Consider the following 21,223-nt stretch of genomic DNA (forward strand, 5'->3'; position numbering starts at 1 on the left):
CAACCCATCTAGGGCCAACAAAATTGGGCTTGAAGAGGTAGCGCCCATAATGTTTTCAGAGCTATAAAGAAAGTGAAAGTACAAAAGCCCCGCTCTCTCTTTCTTTACAGAGGAGCGTCCCGCTATTAGCTTGCGGATTCCCACTTTACCTGGGAACTTACCGGTGCACCACCCTGACTGCTGAAAGTTCTGGATCCTGGGTTCGAGGAATATGTTCCCCGTACGGGCCACCAATTGTCGCGACCCCTCGCCAGCCAGGGAAACACGACACAGGATTCTTCTTTCAACAGTTTATTCAGGCCTTGAGTCATGTATCATCTTCTAGCACCCGCGCCCGGCACACCCAAGCACAGCTTAATAAAACCCCCCGCATCCCAATCCTAAGCCGCCACGTGGATCTCTCTTATAGGGTGGTAAGGGATTGCGCGCCAACTCTCCATAAAAGGAGTTGTTTATCACAGGCCACAGTGGAAGCCAGCGCCATCTTCTAATGGCAGCCACGGTCTATAAGAATGGCTTACCACAGTGTAGGCCATAAAAAGGTTGAGTTGGGTCTCAAAACATTTCTCAACTGCAACATTCTTTCTAGATAAGGTACTCTGTACTATTAATAGTTCTCCCCTTTCCTTCCAAGCAGAAGATGCAAGAAAACATCCTTATTCTTCTACTCAAATGGCATTTTAAAACCAAGCTATATTAAGTTATCATTTCTTTTTTTCTCAAAGTGAATATAGTAATTTTTAAAAATTCCTAATACTCATTTAAATCAAACCACTCCTTTTAAACGTGTATGGTACCTGTCTTCCTTAGCTAAAATCGTATATCTAACAATAGAATTCTCCCAGTAAATGCACTGTAAATTTCTTTTAGTGTATGGACTCCCTCAGAAAGGGAGTGTAGAATGATTCTCTTACCATGCCTCCTTTTTACCAAATGTTAGAGAGTGGGGAATAAAGAACATTACTTAGTGAAAGAGTTCATCATTTACATCTGCTTAGGTGGGAGATTTCATTACTTAGCAGATTAGTGTAACTGAGCAGTATCAAGCCAGGATGGTAGCAAAAGTAATCTTTAACAAAAAATATTTTTGAGTCATGTGCTTCCTTGAGAACCCAGTTAAATCTTTGTATTCTCATGTTAGTTAGCTTTTCATTACTATAATAATATACCTGACATGGTAAATGTATAAAGAAAAAAGTTTTATTTTGGTTCACAAATTTAGAGGTTTCAGTCCCTAATCGATTGGTCCTGTTGTTCTGGGCAAAGCAGCACATTCTGGCTGGAATATATGGTGGAGCAAAACTGCTCACCATGTGGGAAGCAAAAGAGAAGGAAAGGAAGGAGCTGGGGTCCCTTCAAAGGCATGCCCTCAATGACCTGAAGACCTCCTGTTATTGCATCTTGTCAAGTTTCTACCATCTCCCAATACCATCACCCTTGGATCAAGCCTTTAACACATTGCTGTCTAACCTATAACATTTCTCATCAGTAAAATGCATACTTAAACATATATTCTACTTTTGCATATAATTTTAGGACCTTCCAAGTTTTCCTGAGGTCTGTTATGTACCTTTTATGGGTTAAGAAGTACTGGCCCAATTTTCTGGCTTTCTTTACTCTAAGACTAGGCAAATGGATCCCTTATCAATAGGCCATAATTCAGTCCCAGTTACAAGGCTGAAAATTGGGAGATTCTATTTAAAAATTTATACATTAATTTCAAAATTTCTATTGCATTTCTCCCTTATGGGTTCATATTTTTATTATCTTTTCCTCATCCTTCATACACAAACATGTTTTGTTTTATTTTATTTTATTTCTTTTTCAGGAGAGGGCCCTTTCCCAGGGGTAATTGATTTGTTTGGAGGTTCTGGTGGACTGTTCGAACACCGGTCCAGTCTCCTGGCCAGTCGTGGCTTTGCCTCGTTGGCCTTGGCTTACTGGGGCTATAAAGACCTGCCATCCCAACTACAGAAAATAGATTTAGAGTATTTTGAGGAAGCTTCCAACTTTCTCCTGAGACATCCTAAGGTAATTTTATCTCTTTAGTAAGTTTTAGTCCTAGTTTTTTTAAATAACCATAATATTCTGTTACTTCTCTTAACTTCCAATTAAGATTCTCCCTCAGTAAACCCAAAATTCTGTTACTTGCCCATATTATTCACTTGATTTCTCATCCAGTTTATTTTGCTCAGAAAAACAAAATGCATAGGAAGTTAGCCTGTGTCCAAAAGGCATTGGCTTTGAAGTTAGACAGAAATGAGTTATATTTCTAGCTTTGTCTCATCTGGTTCAGGGAATTTGGGTAAGTTACTTAGTGTTTCTTCACCTGTTAAATAATCTTATAATGATTCTACTTCATAAAGTTATGGTGAGATTTAAAGGCTATTATAGAAAACAAGGTTCTTATTATATAGTACTTGATAATATAGCATTGTAGTCAATATAGTATTATAGTACTTGACAGTACTAAATACTCAATTATTATCATTATCATTTTCTCATCACCATTTTTACCTAGACAACTACTATGCATTTCTTTGAAAAATGGGTCTGAATCTTTAATTACTTGAGAGGACCTGAACATAATACTTTAGTACTAGTACTCTGATTGTAGTCCAATCTATCTTGGAATCTTAAAATGTGTACTTTGCTGCTATAATAGGGGTGGCTCTTATTATCCCTTGTGGATTGCCTACTATTTTTTTCCTTATTAAGAATTAAACTAAAATTAAATGTAAATAGTATATAATTTTTCATATAAAGATCACCAATATAGAATCAGGTTTGCAATAATAATATAAGCAACAATTAGTGATAATTTACTAATGTACTGAAATTTTAAATGACAATTTTTGATGCATTAAATGGAATTGTCCTTGAACTATCAGATAGACAATGTTATCATTATGCTAGCCCTTTGCTTGACTTGGATGAGAAATAAAGAGATTATATGATTCTGCTTTTCACTTTCTTAGTCTGGTTCCCCTTATACTTGCTGCATGACTTTACTGTTTTGACATTGCTGTTTTTGCAATGTCAAAAAGATAGCTAGTTATGACTATTAATCTAGGCCTAGAAACCAAAATTTGTTCCTAGGCCCTGAGTGCTTCCATTAATGCTGCTTCACAATATCTCTTCTGCTAAATGATAAATCAGAGACCTTTTAATTCCTGATAGGAATAGTTGATTTTAAGTGACTTTTGAAAACTTGAAATTCCCTGATCCCAAATTGGTGACAGAAGTTTTAGCAAGAGTTGCTGTTCTTCCAAGGATCAGAAACAAAGTAGATAAAGTCTGCATATATTTGAGTCACACTTTTTAGTTCAATTATGTTATAATTGCTTTTGGTTTATCTTCCATGGCCAAATGCATTGAGTTCCCATCTCTCCTTGCCATAACTGTGACTATCTTCCATATTAAGACATAGAATTTCAGAAAACGGGAGCCCAGAAAAATGGAAAGTTTAGTAAAGGATATTGAGTTTCAGTAAGAAAAAAAGAATAAATTCTGGTGTCTATTTTATAGTTAATAGTGCATTGTATATTTCAAAATTGCTAAAGGAATGGATTTTAAATGTTCTCAACACACAGAAAGATAAGTTTGTAAAGTTGTGAAGTGATGAATATGTTAACTACCCCAATCTGCTCTTTCGAACTGTACCTCATAAATGTATATAATTGTTATGTGTCAATTAAAAATGAAAATTAAAAAAGGATTTCAAATCTTTGAGATACCCTTTAATTGATTTAAACCACCCTTTTAGTATGCGGCATGGGAAATAGGGAGAATACATTCCTCATTCTGTTTGTTTAGTTTTTTTCCCCCTTATCCTATTTCTCACATTTCTATCAGCTGTCCACAAGTGGTATTTTCATTTATGTTTTTCTAAATAGTGGAAACCCCAAACATTTAATTGATAAAATTTCCTGAAAATTCAGAAGACCAATTAAGAAGAGAAAGATAAAAAGATGTTTCTCTTTGAAACTCTGCAAGCAGCCAGGGCGCAAACACAATCAAGGCTGTATTTTGTGCCACAAAGAACTATCTTGTCTTGAGCTCCTTCTTTGCACTCCTGTACCTAGCCAGTGATTGAGAGCTAGCTGTACATTCTACACTTTTAAATAACTTGGAACCATGTAGTTTCCTTTTCATTTCCACTGGTGTCCCCTTTTGTTCAGACACCATCACTTCTTGCCTATGCTATTGTAATAAGTTTTAGTTTTTCTGCCTCTGTTTTGTTCAAATTAAAGTTGCAAAATTAGCCTTTTGAGAGCACAACTGTTTGCCAGGCTTCCTAGCATTGTTAGACAAACTTTCTATACTCTGAATTCTGCATATTTCTTCAGCTCTACCTTATGCTCATCTGTAAAACCTGGCCTAATACCGCTCTTTAGTTAGGAAAAGAGTCAAGACTTGCTTGGCACTTCTTTCAGAAGTACTCACTATCATGTTGCTATTTTCTTTTTCAGATTTATTCTGCTTTTTCCCACCTTATTCTCTAAATTCAAGTAATGAAGAACTACCCTGTGGTCCCCTAACTTCATTGCTCTTTGTTGCCTCTGAGTTCTCACATGTGTTCCTCTCATGGAAAATCTGTTTGGGCTACATTTCCCAGAAAAGTGGCTGTTGGTGGCCCAACAATATCAACATAAAGAATTTTATTCTCTCATTTAACAGATCAGAAGAGAGGTGGTTCAAATCAGTGAAGTGATCAAGGAAACTGAAATGATATTTCTGTAATTTTCTCACCTTACTCTCTGGGTCACAAAGTGACTGTGGCAGTTTTAGGCATACTTAATGCCTGAACATGCCAGCATCGTAATATGGAAAGAATGGTCAGAAACACAGGCTTTCACATCATAATTCTGTATCATTTTACATGGGGATAAAAGAAGGCCTTAGGTATAATATATTGGCCTTACATCAGGTAACCTAATGATGCCTGCTACACTCAGCATGGAATACTACTCCTTTTGGGCTCCCATTTTTTTTTTTTTTTACATGAAGATTCAATGCGTAGTCCATTTCCTCTGAAAGTCTTTCTTTGATCCTGCAGGGAGTTCCTTGGTGGCAAGAGATTGAGCCTTTTTTCCCTGGGGCCCTCACTGTTTGGCATAGGGTGGATGATCTAAAAATGCTTATTTGATAATTGACAAGGAAAAAGAAAACTGAGCCAAACTCCCTTGTGAAAATTTTTTTGCAAACAAAGCAAGCTAGAGTCCTCTGTTCAAATTTCATGCTTTATCCTACTGACCCATCTTCTTTCTCAGTCTCTTTCTCTAGGATGCCCATTCTTTTAAACTTTTAGAATTGGTGCAACAAAGTTTATTAATCAATTATACCCTGATTCATATTATTCACAATAGTACATGCATTTTACTTATTTTTCCTAAGACATTGATATTTCTTGAGGGCATTTTAAACTCAGAATCAAACACAATGCTGAATCCATAGTATTTAGTCAGTAAAGCTCAATACGTTTTTAAAGGAGTATTTCCTTGAATGCACATTCTATCTTCCAGAACTCTACACATGAGGTGTGAGTATATTTGCTTTGTTTGCATTGGTCACTGAAGCTCTTTGGTTGTCTAAGATGATGGGTTTTCCTAAATGAAGGGTAGAATAACATCTCATTTTTGTTATTTTCAGATCTTTGGCCCAGGCATTGGGGTAATCGCTACATCCAAAGGAGCAGAGATTGCACTGTCTATGGCTGTTCACCTAAAACAAGTCACAGCCACCATACTTATAAATGGGCCAACCTCCATTTATGGCTTTCCACATATATACCGTGGTCATACCTATCAGCCTATACCCTATTCTATACAGTTTCTATCCACCAGTGCTTTGGGGTTTATAGAGTTTCATGGCATTTATAAGGAAATTGGAGTTGAGGCCAGCCAGTCTTTTCTTCCCATTGAAAAGGCCCATGGGCACTTCCTCTTCATTGTGGGAGAAGATGATAAAAATACCAATAGCAAAGAACAAGCTAATAAAGCCACAGAATGGTTAAAGAGACATGGGAAGAACAACTGGACCCTGCTATCTTATTCTGGGGCAGGCCATTTGATAGAGCCTCCCTACTCTCCCCTGTGCTGGGCGTCAAAGAACCCCAATGTTTACACACCTCTCCACTGGGGAGGAGAGGTTATTGCACATGCAGCTGCACAGGAACATTCTTGGAAGGAGATCCAGAAATTTCTCAGGAAGCACCTCATTCCAATGGTGACCAGTCAACTTTGAGAAGACTACATATTCCTGGGAAATAGAGAAGAAAATCTCTTCATTAGCATCTCTTGATTTTCGTAGAGGAAGACCTTTGATCTCTTACTGTTAAGAGGGAAGTTGTAACCAAAAAAAAAAAAAAGGGGCAGGAGAAGTGGGAATGGTAAAGTCTTAATTTTTGAAAGGGAAATGGTTTCCACTGAACCAAATATTATACACTGAGAATCTCTTATTTGTAGAAATAATCTATGCCTCTACCTGCCCTGAAATAGTCATCATTTTAGCAATTCTCAATCATAGCAATTGTCAAGGGAAAATTTACCAACAATGAACCACAGATATGAAGAACAGATATGAAAAGAATCAGATGCTGACATCTATTTCCTAAAACTCAAATATTTGTAGATCCCTCATAGCTCATTAAAAATATACTCATAGCTCATTGTTGCTTTGTTGTTATTGGGAGGCTCGAGCCAGATAAAGAATGTGTTATTTTAAGGCAATGTGAAAGTTTATTATGGATGTAAGATCATTGAATCAGTCTACAATCAAAAAATCAACAAAAATAAATGAAATTAAATAAAATTATTTTTGTGTCTGAACATGTACAGCATGTTGGCATTCTCAACAATGAGAAAGCAGAAATTTGAGATTCATAGACTTGCAATTCAGGGAGGTAGCCATAATAATGGGGATTGTATGTCTCTAGATTAGGGTCTGGCAGACTTTTCCTGTAAAGTAACCAGATGGTAAATATCTTCAGCTTTGTGAACCATAAGGTCTCTGTTACTATTCCTTAGCTCTACTACAGCACAAAAACTGTAATAGCCATAGGTAACTGTGTAATGAATGATGGTGACTTTATTCCAATTAAATTTTATTTATGGACATTGAAATTTGTGTTTCTTATCATTTGTACATATTTCAAAGTAGCAATTTTCTTTTTATTCTTTTCTCCAAGCACTTATAGATGTGAAAACCATTCTTAAATCCAGCAGCACCACACAAATAGGCTGTAGGCCACATATGACTCCCAGGACATAATTGGATGACCCTGGGTATAGTGTAATCCAAATGACCTTGTCCAGGGTCAGATTTGCTGTGTGTTCTCTAGAGGGAAAACCATAGTCCCACTATTCCCAAGCTACCTAATTGCAGTGAATAGAAGGTGATTGGTGGCTAATCAAGGCGAATATGACCAAGCAGAAATGTATTTTAGATGATTTTGTAGGTATGATGGGTAGCCAATGAGAAATTAGAATAACAGAAGTAAAATGAGGATGCTTTAGTTGTGTCTGCCTAAACTCCTTTCCATTTGTGTGCTTTCTGATACTTTCTTTGTTTAGAATAAAATAATCCTATTTGGTTTAAGTAGAACAAATAGCTCTTTCCTCTCTCACTCAGAGAAGTGGTCACATTTCACATATTTGAAAACCTCATATTGAGTATGATAATCTTGCAGTTGCATATTGAATAGCTTACATGACTCTTAAATTTGTGCATTTGTATGTTCAGATAAATAGGTGTGAACTCTGATGCCAATTCTTTACATAAGTGTATTGATGTTGATATCACTTTGAGAGTGACATAATAATGTTATTGATAGCAATTTATATGATGAAATTAAATAATTTCTGTAATAATGATAATTTCTCAAAAACTATTTTATAAATTTATGACTTATTACTAATTTAAGTATTACTTTAAGAAATGGACTGGGTGCGATGGTGCATGCCTGTAATCCCAGGTTGTGGAGCCTGAGGCAAGAGGATCGCAAGTTCAAAGCCGGCCTCATCAACTTAGTGAGGCCCCAAACAACTCAGCGAGATCCTGTCTTTAAATAAAATATTTAAAGAGGCTGGGGATGTGGCTCAGTGGTTAAGCACCCCTGGGTTCAAGCCCCAGTACCCCTCACACCCCCCAAAAAACTACATGCACACAAAGAAATGTGTTTATTTGTTATTTCAATGTCTTTGTCCTCTTCAAAGCAAAATTGCTCCAAATTAAAATGAATAAATCAAATCTCTAATGATCCATTGAAAGATGTCTGTCGAGAGAACAGAAATTATGTGAAAATCTTGGTCATAACAACACAATCAGTGATTTTGCTAAATGATGCCACAGGATGAATATGTAATGATTTATTAATTATGAGTGTCTTTATTACTTATTTGAAACACTGGTGGCCTGTCAAAAGAATACCTAGACATGTACTATAATAATACTATGGAGTTATTTTTTGATATTTTAAGACTTCTGGTGATAGAAATATTATAATTTTACAAATAATTTTTTTGTCATTATGAAGGTGTATTTCAGGTAGGAAGATAGAACATATTTTACTGAATTGTTTGTTCTTTTGGTTTATTCATGTTAAATAGGTAAAATACTGTATGTAGATCTTCATTTTTACTTTTGCTCCACAAATGTAGGGAATGGATTTATACATTACATATGCCTATTGCTGAGGAGTCTCCCTAAAATTCATATGTTGAAATCTATCCTCCAAGGTTCAGAGATGGGGCATTTGGGGAAGTGATTAAGTCGTGCCCTCACAGTGGGATTAATGCTTTATAAAAGAGGTTGAAGGGAGCTGTATTGCCTCTTCTACCACATGAGGATGCAGCTACAAAATGTGTCTATGCATTCATCTATGAATGACCCCTTATCAGTCACCAAATCTGCCAGCACCTCAATCTTACACCTCCCAATCTCCAGAACTGTGAGCAATATATTTCTATTATTTATAAATTACCTATCGTAAGGTATTTTATTATAGTAGCAAGAATAGACTAAGACAGACATCAGTACCAAGAAGTAGAGCATTATCAGAACAAATACCTAAAAATGTATAAGTAGCTTTGGAACAAAGTAATGGGTAAAGGCTGGAATAGTTTGAGGTACAATGCCATGAAAGGGACTTTACAGGTGATTCTGGTGAAGGCTCAGCAAAGAAGAGAGCTATAGGGATTGCTTCAATCTTAGAAATTACCTGAGAACTCATAGTTAGAGCGTAATTGGAAATATGGATGATAAAAATCATTCTGATGAGGTTTCACATGGAAATGAGGAATATGTTATTGGAAACTAGAAGAAAGGCAATCCATGTTTTAAAATGGCAAAGAACTTGGCTGAATTGTGTTCAACTTATAAGTGATGAAAATAGATATTTGATAGAAGAAATCTCTAAGCAAAGTGCTAAGGGTGTGGCATTATTTTTCTTGACTGCCTACAGTAAAATGTGAGAGGAGATAAATAAATGGAAGGTAGAATTTATAATTGGAAGAGAAGCAAAACTTAAAGATTTGGAAAATCCTCAATGTGGCTGTGTTCTAAAGCCTGAAAAAGCAGCCCAGGAGAAAACACCAGGCTGTGGTAAGTAATTGTTTGACAAGGAGATATGATTGAGTCAATTTTTTTTTGCTGCTGTGATAAAAGGATGGAACCAGAACAACTGTTAGAGGAGAAAAGGTTTATTTAGGGGCTCACAGTTTCAGAGGTCTCAATCCATAGGCAGCAGGCTCAATTCCTCAGGGCTCGAAGTGAGACAGAACATCACAGTAAAAGAGTGTGGCAGAGGGAACCAGCTCATATGATAATCAGGAAGCAGAAAGAGACTCTACTCTCCAAATACAAAATATATACGCCATAATCATGCCCCCAATGAACCACTTCTTCCAGCCACACCCCACCTGCCTCCAGTTACCACTCAGTTAATCCCATAAGGGATTAATTTACTGATTAAGTTAAGGCTATAACCCAATCATTTCTCCTCCAAACCTTCTTGCGTTTTCTCACACGTGGCTTTGGGGGTCATCTCACATCCAAACCATAAGAGTATAGTTATGCAGACACCAGGTGCTATCTACCCTGACAATGGATTAATGCTGTCCCTCTCATCACAGGTCCAGAATGCTAAGGCCTAGGGACAGAAGATGTCAAAAGAGGGCCCTCAGGTATTCCTGGAACCTTGGTGCCAGGACATCTCAAGTCTCCCATTTCCTCTATTCTGGTGCAGTGCTCCTCAGCAATCAGGTGTGGTTTAAGTGGGCTAAGGTTTGAGTTGGTCACCCCTCTGGTAAGCACAGATGATAAACATTGTTGATGCCCATGAAGTACCACCTTCATCAAGGTGCTGAGTACATGAGCTTTGACGGCATGGTTACCTGCACCTGGATTTCAAAGGATGCCCCAGAGAACCTCAGCCCAGGCAGAGAACTGCCACAGGGGCAGAGTTATCACAGACAGCTCTCAGGTCAATGTCCAGTGGAGCTATAAGGGTGAGAGCTACCATACAGAGTGATGCCTAGCAGAGCTGTGGGGACAGGGCTCACCTCTATGACTGTAGACTGGTAAGCCATCGAGAAGCAGTTCCAGTCTGGGAGAGCCACAGTCGAAAGACCCAGTATTGTAGAGCTGCTCTGTGGGTTTCTCTCAGCAAAGCCATGAGGGCAGTGTGTGTGGAATGTGGAACAATGAGGCAAGATTATCCTGGAGCTGTAAGATTTAATGTTTGCCCTATTATATTTGGGGTTTAGTTGGAACCTATTATCTCTTCTTTCTTACTTCCTTTTGGAAAGGAAATCCCTGCCCTGTGCCTGTCCTACCATTATATTGGAAACACATAACTAGTTTGACTTCAGAGTCCCAATGATGAAGGGGCATTTGCTTCAGGATGAATCATACTTTTAAGTCTTATATCTATCCAATTTAGATGAGACTTTAGATTTTGAGTTGGTGCTGGAACTTTTGAGTTAGCTTTGGGGATACAGGAATGGAATGAATGTATTTTGCATGTGAGGACACAAATTTGGAGAAGTCAAGGGAAAAATTCTATGATATGAAAGTGGGCATCCCCTTAAAATTCATATGTTGAAGCCTGACCCCCAGGATGATGATACTGAGGGGTAAAGCCTCTAAAGGGAATGATGGGATTAGTGCCTTATAAGAGGATAAAGGGAGCTGCTTTGCTCTTCCACCACGTGGTAGCAATATGATGCCATTTATTAAACACACAGCAAGTTCTTATCAGACATCAAATGAAGAAAGAAAAGCATCAAGCTGCTGAAGAGAATAGAATTTCTTTTCCCTGATTAGTAATTTTATCTGTCACAGGTGAACTTTTGTTCTCTTTTAATCTTTGTTTCCTGCCTTCTCGTGTTGCTTGGTAGTTCTTAACTATCCTTCCTCCTAACAAGTCACATTCTCCCAGTATTATAGACTTGATCCCCTGCATCTTGGGAATCTGCAGGTCTGGCACCAGCTGAACTCCCTTGTTTTTATATTCAGCTTGTAATAAGGCTGCTTCCATGTTGTTGAGGGTTTCTTCCCCAATCACTTCAATGTTAATCCTGTGCGAGGCAGATTCTTGTTGCTTGTCCTCTGCTGATTTGGATCCTTTGTTGTGTTGACACCCTTCCATGGGCAGAGTCCCGCCTGCTGGTGCAAAGAAGTGGGAAATTTTAGAAAATCTATTCTATTGGATGTTGAACAGTCTCCTGTCTTCATAAAAATTCAGTTTGGCTTTTGTGTTTTCTTATTCATACTCTCAGAAATTTCGTTCTATTTTTTCTTTTACATGTCTCACTCATTCTTTCATTCATCAAATATTTAATGACCACTAAATGCAAGGTGCTATTCTGGAATGGAGAAATACAGACGTGAACAAGGTATAATTTTTGCCCTTGAGGCAGTTATAATCTATAGTAGTTTGGTCCAACAGCACATTCTCTGATGGTAGAAGTCGTCTATATACATATTGCCCAATATGCTTGCTATACATAGCTACTGGACATTTAAAATGTGGTTAGTATAAGTGAGGAACCAAGTTTTAAATTTTATTTATTTTTAATTAATTGAATTTAGCCACATGTAGCTAGTGGCTATTGGATGGAGCATAAAAGGGAGAGACAAATAAAGAAGATTTTTACAATATTATATGTTACATTTTAAATAAAATGGTTGGTTTTACCATTAAATAGATTTGGGGTTAGTTAGAAAGACCGAGGTATTAATCTCTACCTATGTAAACTAGTTGGAATCCTATTGAGAAGAAGGCCACAGAAATGGAATACAAGAAAAGTAGGAAAATGTCACATAGATGAAGCATGGTGAGAGGAGGCAAGGAGAAGAATTGAGGGCCTTGGATGTTGGAAACTTGCATAAATCATTGGAAATATTAATTGATGTGTCTTCATCCCCCACTTCCCACCCTTACATTTTGACATTTCCATTTTTCTTTGTTGTTGTTCTTCCACCCAAAGGAGGCCAGTCAATGTCCTTTGCCTCAGAAGAAGTTGGCAAGTCAAAAAGAGAAAAACGAAAGAATCTTTTCCCAGCCTTTGAGTTACAGAAAATCTAATGGTCAATATGCATTCCACAAGTCACAAATAAGTGTGGATTATTTGGTTAACACCTTATTGTTAGTGGGGTTGTTTTTTTTTTTTTTCAAATTGAGGTCTTGCTGTGTTGCTTAAGCTCTCCTTGAACTTCTGGACTCAAACAATCCTCCTGCCTCAGCCTCCTCAGTAGCTTCAACTACAGGTATGTAACCACACCCTGCAGTGCTATTTTTTTTTTAATGCAATTCATTTGAATGCCTTTAGACTGGGAAGGTACTCTTTAGTTCATACTAGTCCTGTATTTCATTCGTCCCTGGAAGCTAGAGATGTAGAGATTTACTTTACAAGCCTGGCCCCTATAGGTATGTGAATTTGGTGTACCTTATAAAGCAGGTTTAGAAGAAGGTATAATGATGCATGAGCAGGGTTTCCTAGCACCAAGTCTTTCAGCATTGTAGAAGAGAAGTTGCAGGAAAATTACTTGGACTTTGGGGAAAACAAGGTACCCTGCTTTAAATTTTGTTGTTACATCTGTCACCCAGAGGAATGAGGACTTAAGACAGAAGTTATTTTGAATCTAGAAAAACAGAAAAAATTACATTTTGTGCACACATGGATTTGTGGACTATAATTTAATTTCTCTTTTCCATTATTTATCCTGTCAAACTATAAGTATCAGGATGCAACTGAGTGGTAGTACTTAAAAATTCATTTTTAAGAATGCAAATATTCCTTTTTCAATTATATTAATAGAATTTATTTAGTTCCTTATTTCCCAGAGCTTAAATAAAATTCATGTGAAGTAATTCAAAAAGGAAAGACAAAATTTTCAACCTACTATATTCTTCTCCATGGATACAATGCTCACTAATCAAGGATGACCCCCATCTTGGATGCAAAACTAAGAATGGGCTCTATCAATTGAACACGGTGCTTTAGCATAATGCCTTAAGGGGATGATGCTGAAGAGTGGTTATGGTAAGCAATTTAAATTAACCATGAAAACAAATTTATATTGAATCAATACATTATACAGAAGTTTTGAGGAAAAGAATAATAGCCAAAAGAATGTGAATGAATTATGGGTTCCTAATGATCTCATGTTTTTGGGGAAAAGGAAACAGCAGATATTGAGGCTTATAGGAGGGATTAACTCAGAATGGAAAATACCTACAAAGCACTGAAATGTTGCTAAGGAATCAAGATTTTTTTTTTTAATATTATATCTTACATCTTCCTAACATGAATGAAAGACCAAGAAGTTTGAATTAATGCCACCTTCTATTAAGAACTTCCACAATATTGAAGTAAAATATTCATAATATTCTATTTATTCAAAATTATTCCAATGACCAAGAGTTTATGTTTATGTAAAATTGTTAGTAATACTGTTGTTGATAGGGGATCCGGTGGAAGGAGTGTTTCCTTTGCAGAAAATCACTTTTTTAAGGTTCATAAAGGCATTTTCCCCCTTGACCATCTCCTACTTCCAGTGACCCACTTTCTACAGTAGAAAATTAGAAGTCAAGGCTCCTGTTTCTATTCCTGCGCTATCAGAGTCAGTTGATTTTCTGTAGAAGTTTTTCTGCTTGTAAATCTAAACCTCAAAGCCTTTAGTTTGCATTTCACCTAAAATAAAATCAATGACCCTTTGGAGAATCAAGCTTTAATGAGGGGACACCTATTACTATAATTTCTTTGAAGATATTGTTGAAAAATGGTGCCCACATGTGTTTAAGTATGATAGGCGAAATTTCCCTTTTGGAAAGACCTCACTTTTTCTTTTCTTCTAAGGAACAGATAACGTTTCCTTTGAGAGCAATTAGAACAACAGAAGGATGACTGCCCTTTTTCCTTTAACTATCCATCCTTTAGTGCCAAACTTACAGTCCACCAAATGGTCTTCTTTTCATGTTCCAAGTTTTCTTTGATCTGTGTCTGTGATTCTAGTTCATATGTCCCCAGGTTCTACTTTATGTTTATTTTACTCTTCATCTGTTATCTGTAAGCAAGTTTAAATCCTTTGTGAAATGACATATAGAGGGAGGGAGGTAGAACAGAGGGAAAATGAAAGGCAGAAAATAAAAGGAGGAAAGAACTAAAATTTTCTTTATAATGGAGTAGAGTTTGAAATGACTGATCAAATATATATTGAAGTCTCTTTTACCAAATACAACATTGGCATTTATCACTCTACTGGAAAGGCATAAAAGCAGAGAAAAGCATTTATTTCCCTTAAAAAGAACATATAATGGAAATTCTGCAAAAAGCTGGAAATCTAGCAGTAGCAGGTGTGGATTACAGACTAAAGAAACTACTACTGCCATCGTAATAAGTGGTCTGTTTATATAACTACCCCAGACGGGCATGGGGCTGGAAAGCTTCAGTGTTTTCCTGTTTTCGCTTTTCTAAGCTCTTTAACAGAAATTACCCTCCCCTGCTCACATCCTAACAAAGACCTTGTGAAACAGGTCACATGAACAGATGTTATTTCAACTGATGAGTTAAAGCTCAATTTACTCAAAACCACAAAATTAAGATTTACTGGCATTACAATAAATAAGGCAGAAGGTGGTAGTGTCAGATCTAGCTTGAATTTCCAGTTCTAGCAACTACTTATGAGTTTCAGAGCATATTACTTAACCTGCATCTTCATTTGTAAAATTAGAATAAAACAATGTTTCCCTCTCCCTCTTCCTAAAGTTCTGTGTATTTTGCACCACATCTCTAGAAGTTTAACTTTGTCAGACCTGACATCAGCCTCGAGTTGGCCTTTCCTTGGAACTTACATCTCCAGCTTGGTCTTCTTTACCACTTCAGGGCAAGAAACTCCACTTGGCCTCCACTTGCCTGCTGCCCATGTTCCAGCTAACAGCCACTCCGCAAAATGGCCTTGCAGATGAGCCAGTGCACATCCAAGTGACAGGCTTGCCCCCATCCCAGATGGTGACCCTCAAGGCCTCCCTGAAGGATGAGAAGGGGAATCTGTTCTGTCCAAAGCCTTCTATAGGGCTAATGAAGCTGGAGAGGTAGCCATGGAGCGAGATCCTGCATTAGGGGGTGATTACATAGGGATCCATGCGATGGGCCTCTTCTGGTCTCTGAAGCCTGAAAAGGCTTTCCAGAGGCTGCTCAAGAGGGATGTGATAAATGATCCCTTTAGGATCACTCTGTACCTATATGACTCTGTTTGCTTGCAAGATTCAACCACAGCTCAGCCCAGGGCCAGCCAGATGGTGCAGCACTGGTTCTTGGGCCCTGGGGTGCAGCGGAAGCAGATCAGAGAAGGTCGTGTGAGAGGAGCCCTTTTTCTCCCTCCAGGTGAGAGTAATCTTTGGTGATAAAGTAAACATTGTTGATGGGGAAAAAATGTGTCTAGATAGAATTAATTTTCTCACTCTTTATATTCATGGTTCTGCTTGACCCTCTTTACTTGTGATCCCATTCTCTTCGTTGTTCTCAGGGGAAGGCCCTTTCCCAGGAATCATTGATTTGTTTGGGAACATTGGGGGTCTAGTTGAATTTTGGGCCAGTCTTTTGGCTACCCATGGCTTCGCAATATTGGCACTGGCATATTTTGCCTATGAAGACCTGCCTAAGAAACTGCTGGAGTTGGACTTGGAATATTTTGAAGAAGCTGCCAACTTTCTACTAGCTCATCCCAAGGTATTTAAAGTACTTTTCATTTTATCTTGAAAAATTACAGGGGGGAAATAATCACCAAGGTCTGCTATTTTTTTTTTAATCAGTCTGTGTAGACTTGGGTACAGCACAACTTACATTTAAATAATGATTATAATAATGACTTTGTAGGATTGTTGAGTTGATTAGCAACTAGTGTTTACTGGCATATCAATAAATGGATATATTATGATTCTTTTCAGCAGAAAAAGCCAAGTCTCCTTACATTTGAAGTGCTTGTAACTTATTCATAAGTGGCTCTTTAATGTTTTATCAGTCACTAATCTCAAATCATAAATTCTCTGGCTTGACATGTTTTCAAACTTCAGTGATTATCTCTGCATGGGGTAATGCTAGTGTAGGTCCAACTAAAGGGTCCTGAGACTAAGAACAATGTAGAAATTCAACGCTCAAATTGAAGCATATGATTAGAGCAGGAATACCAGCAAAAACTGATTTGGCTGCAACAATTAATTAGCTGAATTTAGTTAGTTTCAGAGATGGGGGTATAGAACTATATTTAAGGTAAATATCCAATGCCAGGAGCCAGGATTGCAAAAGGAATTTGAAAAGGAAGTGTCATTTTTTAACTCTTTGTGAACTATCATTGTACTAATGAAAGTGTGGCCCATGGTTCAGTGGCTCCATATCACCTTTTAGAAATGCACTCTGTCATTCCCTATTTCTGAATCAACATCTGCACATTAATAGCATCTTCAGGTGATTCTTAGGCACATTAAGTTCTGAGCACCAGAATAGTACATCTTGTAACCCAGATTTTTCTAGGAATAAAATATCAGTTGAATTATGATGTAGTTGTCTTGAGGAGATTCCAAAGGACTGATATTTTCATTAAGACTAAAAAGAATAGGAATAGATACTACCTGCTCAGGTGTCAGGGTTGACATTCTTTTAGATTGAACCATATTAACATCATTTTGTAGGTAAAAGATGTTAAAATATCAGCTCTTTCTTATGGTTCAACCTAATGGTGGTGAACAAAATAGCAGCTAAAATTCATTGAGTGGCTATTTTTTTATGCTAAATACTTTATATGCACTATCCCATCTTACACTTGCAATAGTCTTCTGATGTAAATACTGTAGCTTGAGCATCCTTAATAACAAAAATCTGAAATTTGAAACTTTTTGAGCACCAACATGATGCTCAAAAAGTTATTTAGGACCATTGCAGATTTTAGATTTTCAAATCAGGGATGCTCAAACCTGTAAAGTCTATGCAGATATTCCTAACTCTGAAACATTTCTGGTCCCTAGCATTTCAGATAAGGGATGTTCTACCTGCATTAACATCATTCTCACTTTTCAGATGAGAAAGCGTACTTAGATTAAGTAATATGCCCAAACTACATAGTACGGGAAAGAGTCAGTGTGACAATGGCTTTGCCCCAACCATGAAGGGGGCTTGATTCCCTAACTTGATCATTCTCTTCGATCTAACTCTGGAGAGCCTTGACTCATCTCAGGGAAAGAGGATCGATTACCATTGTCAACTTCTTTATCTTCATTGTTTGGTGAAACGTGTATGATTTTTTTCCAAGAATACTTGGATTTTCTAAAAGAATTGCTTTAAAGGAATTAAGTCCCAGATAAAATATTTTCAAGTTAATTTTTTAAATTTCAGATGTAAGTATTTGTGACAGTGAGGAAGAAATTCAATTGTAAAAAAAAATTCGATTCAGATTTAGATTCAGCAGATGAGCTTCCTCCTCTGCCCCTAGAAACTATTGTGGCCAAAGGTAAATCTTTTAAACTTCCCAAATTTCAGTTATCCTATAAAAAGGACCAACTGAGACAATATGTGCATAGCACTTAGCCGAGGACCTAGCATGTACATGTTATTTAACTGGGAATTACACTTGGAATATTTGAGAGAACCTGACAAGCATCTTTTTCTAGCTGAGAACAAGGATGTAATTCTTTGAAAAGCTTAACTGCTGTGTTCTGAGGCTCAGTGTTGCTGGACTCTGAGCGCATTTATAGAACTTGACCTTTGATGAAGTTTTTATTTTTATTGTCTCATTCCATCCTCATAACAACTCTGTAATGCAGGTGAAATTGTCACCCCCACAAGACCATGAAGCTTAGAGAAGGTGAGACATTCTCCATGCCAGAAGCTGGGAGACCCGAGTGCCAGAACTCAGCCTTTTTTGACTCTTTTCATTAGGCTGTTTTATTGATCAACATGCAGCTGCTTCTTGAGTATGGGTTGTAATGGGTTTCCCTTTTGTTTTGTGCTTAAGATCCAAAGGCCAGGAATTGGCGTGATCTCCGTGTCCAAAGGTGCAGAGGTTGGGTTGGCCATGGCCTGCTATCTGAAGCAGGTGGTGGCCACCGTCTGCATCAGTGGGTCCAACGCTGTTTTGGATATCCTGCTCAGATACAGGGATCTTCTTGTAATGCCCTTGCACTTCCATAGGGAGCGCATCCAGACCCATGTCTCTGGGGCTGTGCGCTTCCAGAATGGGAACAGAGACCCCCGGAATGAGCTGAACCAGCAGAGTGTGCTTCCTGTGGAAAAGGTCCAAGGTTGCATCCTCTTCATTGTAGGAGAGAATGATGAATGCATGGATAGCCGAGCATATGCGGAACAGGCCATGGAGCAGCTGAAGAGCCAGGGCAGAAGCAGTGGAAAGATGCTGGTGTACCCTGGGGCGGGCCATCTCATAGAGCCGCCCTATGCTCCATTGTGCTTTGCATCCTGGAGTCCAGGGCTCCCCTGTCCTGTGCTCTGGGGAGGAAATTCTGTTGCCCATGCTGCAGCCCAGGAGCATTCCTGGGGAGAGATACAGAAATTCTTCAGGCAACACTTCAGAGGGACCAGAAGCAAACTCTAAGTAAAAGCTCCAGGAAGATGGGGTGGGGAGAAGAGGCTGGAATGGGGGCAGGCCAGGGACAGAATGCGAGAAGACAGGGACGGGGGATTCTTCTGGTTTCTCTACATTTACAGCCATATTGAATCAACTGGATGGAAATTGAACAAAAATCAAAGACCAGGACACACGAATCTGAGAAGTTTAAATTTACTTTGAATTTTTGTAAATTGAATCCCAGTTTGTATTGTGATACTTTTGCAAATTGAATAATTTTTATCTACATGCCCTCCCACCCCACTTAGGGATGGCTTATATCCAGGCATTGCTAATCTTAATGTATTCCCTGAAATTTTCTGTAATTCCTGTTACTAGTAGGAATACAATTTCGAGTTGGTTTCTGACACTTGCTATGAAAGTTCTAAAACCACCATCAAGTACAGTGATTCCTCTAGATATTCAGTAGATAATTTTTAAAATTTAAAATACCATGTTAAAGTGCAATTTTTCTCTCTATTCCATTTACTTACTACTATTTTAATCAGGAGTAATATTGAATTTAATCAAGTGCCTTTTAGCAGTTGTTGAAATTAAATGAGTTAATATATGTAGGGCTAAATAGAACAGTGCCTAGCACACAGCTATATCCATACCAGAGTTAACCATTATTAATTTCATAATGCTTTCCTCTTTCAATCTGTTAGGTGGTGAATTGCATTCATTAATAAACTAATTTTGCTTGTTAATCTAATTTTTAGTAGCTGAATTTCTCATATTGATTAACTTGAGTTCTAAAATTTCTTTTGGAGCACATCTAATCATTTGTAGTATTTCAGAATTTCATTTATATTTTCTAGATTAAATTTCAGATTACCTTTTTGACAATCAATAATTACATAATCTTTACTGTGTTTTAATAGTTTCTTTGCTTTTTTCTCTTATAATTTTTTCACATAGCCCCTGTTATTTATTTGCTTTCTCTTTTCTTTTAGTCTGGCTTGATGAATGTTATGGTTTGGATCTACCATGTTCCCAAAGGCCATGTGCTGGCTTTGTTGCCAGCCTGGGGTGTTATTGGATGCTGGTAGAAAGAATATCCTATAAGGCAGCATATGGCAGATTGCCATATGGCCAAATGACCTTTGAAAACTTGAACCAAAATAAATCGTTCCTTCTTTATTTCCTCAAGTATTTTGTCAAAGCAATAAAAAGCTGACTAAGACACCAAATATTTGTCTATTTATCTTTTGAGGAGAAGCTTTGGTTTGTATGCTGATCAGATCAAGTTAAGTGAAACTACAATTAAACAAATCAAATTAGATAGTGGGTCATTTTATGGGACAAGTGACCTGTCTCTTCAACAAGTTAATTGCGAGAGAGAGAGAGAGAGAGAGAGAGAGAGAGAGAAGTGGCAGGTCAGGTTAATGAAATTAAATTCAGAGCTATGGATAAACAAATGGATAAACCAAATGCTGTATGTGGCCATGGTTTGAACAAAGTAACTGGAAAAAGAATTTGGGGGATATTTAAAATTTTATTTTTAATTGATAAATAATAATTGCATGCATTTATGGAGTACAATGTGATGTTTTGCTATATGTATACATGGACTGCTTATACCAAACTAATTAACATACCTTTCACCTCACATACTTGTGTTTCTTTTTTCTATTGAGAACATTTAAAATCTCTTAGCAATTTTGAAATATAAATTCACTATTATTGACTATGGTCACCATGTTGTCTAAAAGATCTCAGAAACTTATTTCTCCTTCTAACTGAAACTTTGGACCCTTTGTTAAACATCTTCCCAGCCCCTACCCCCCTCCCCTTAGAGTAATTTGAATATGAACTGGATATTAAATGACACTAAAAAAATGTTATGATCTTGTTAGGTGTGATGTAGTATTGTGTTTATGTAAAAATGTCACTATTTAGAGAGGCATATTGAAATATTTAGCAGTGAGGATTCATGATATCTGGGTACTAAAATACAGGAATATTGTAAAATGTGAATAACTACTAAGTTTAGATGAAGAATATAGTAGGATCTGTTACACTATTCTCCCTACTTTTATGGGGTGCCGGCAGTTTTTCATAATAAAATGTTAGAGGAGATATCAGTATATTTACCTTTGTG

The 21,223-nt window shown here is 37.4% G+C and overlaps 2 protein-coding genes across 2 annotated transcripts in view; both read left to right on the plus strand.

Annotated features, from left to right (window-relative positions):
• Baat (bile acid-CoA:amino acid N-acyltransferase) overlaps positions 1 to 7,124 on the plus strand; it is a 17,628-nt gene extending 10,504 nt beyond the window's left edge. The window contains exons 3-4 of the mRNA XM_015492264.2: positions 1,829 to 2,031; positions 5,653 to 7,124. Coding sequence (XP_015347750.1) covers positions 1,829 to 2,031; positions 5,653 to 6,246 — 797 coding nt within the window. The 3' untranslated portion in view covers positions 6,247 to 7,124. The remainder of the gene's footprint in view (positions 1 to 1,828; positions 2,032 to 5,652) is intronic.
• Positions 7,125 to 9,915: 2,791 nt separating this feature from the next.
• LOC107147755 (acyl-coenzyme A amino acid N-acyltransferase 2-like) lies at positions 9,916 to 19,885 on the plus strand. Its single transcript, XM_015492268.2, is given in 4 exon segments — positions 9,916 to 15,558; positions 15,561 to 15,890; positions 16,033 to 16,235; positions 18,514 to 19,885. Coding segments are annotated over 4 exon segments (1,257 nt in total). The 5' UTR covers positions 9,916 to 15,428; the 3' UTR covers positions 19,108 to 19,885.
• Positions 19,886 to 21,223: the final 1,338 nt, after the last annotated feature.

Source organism: Marmota marmota, unplaced genomic scaffold, assembly GCF_001458135.2.
Source record: "Marmota marmota marmota unplaced genomic scaffold, marMar, whole genome shotgun sequence".
Classification (NCBI taxonomy): Eukaryota; Metazoa; Chordata; class Mammalia; order Rodentia; family Sciuridae; genus Marmota; species Marmota marmota.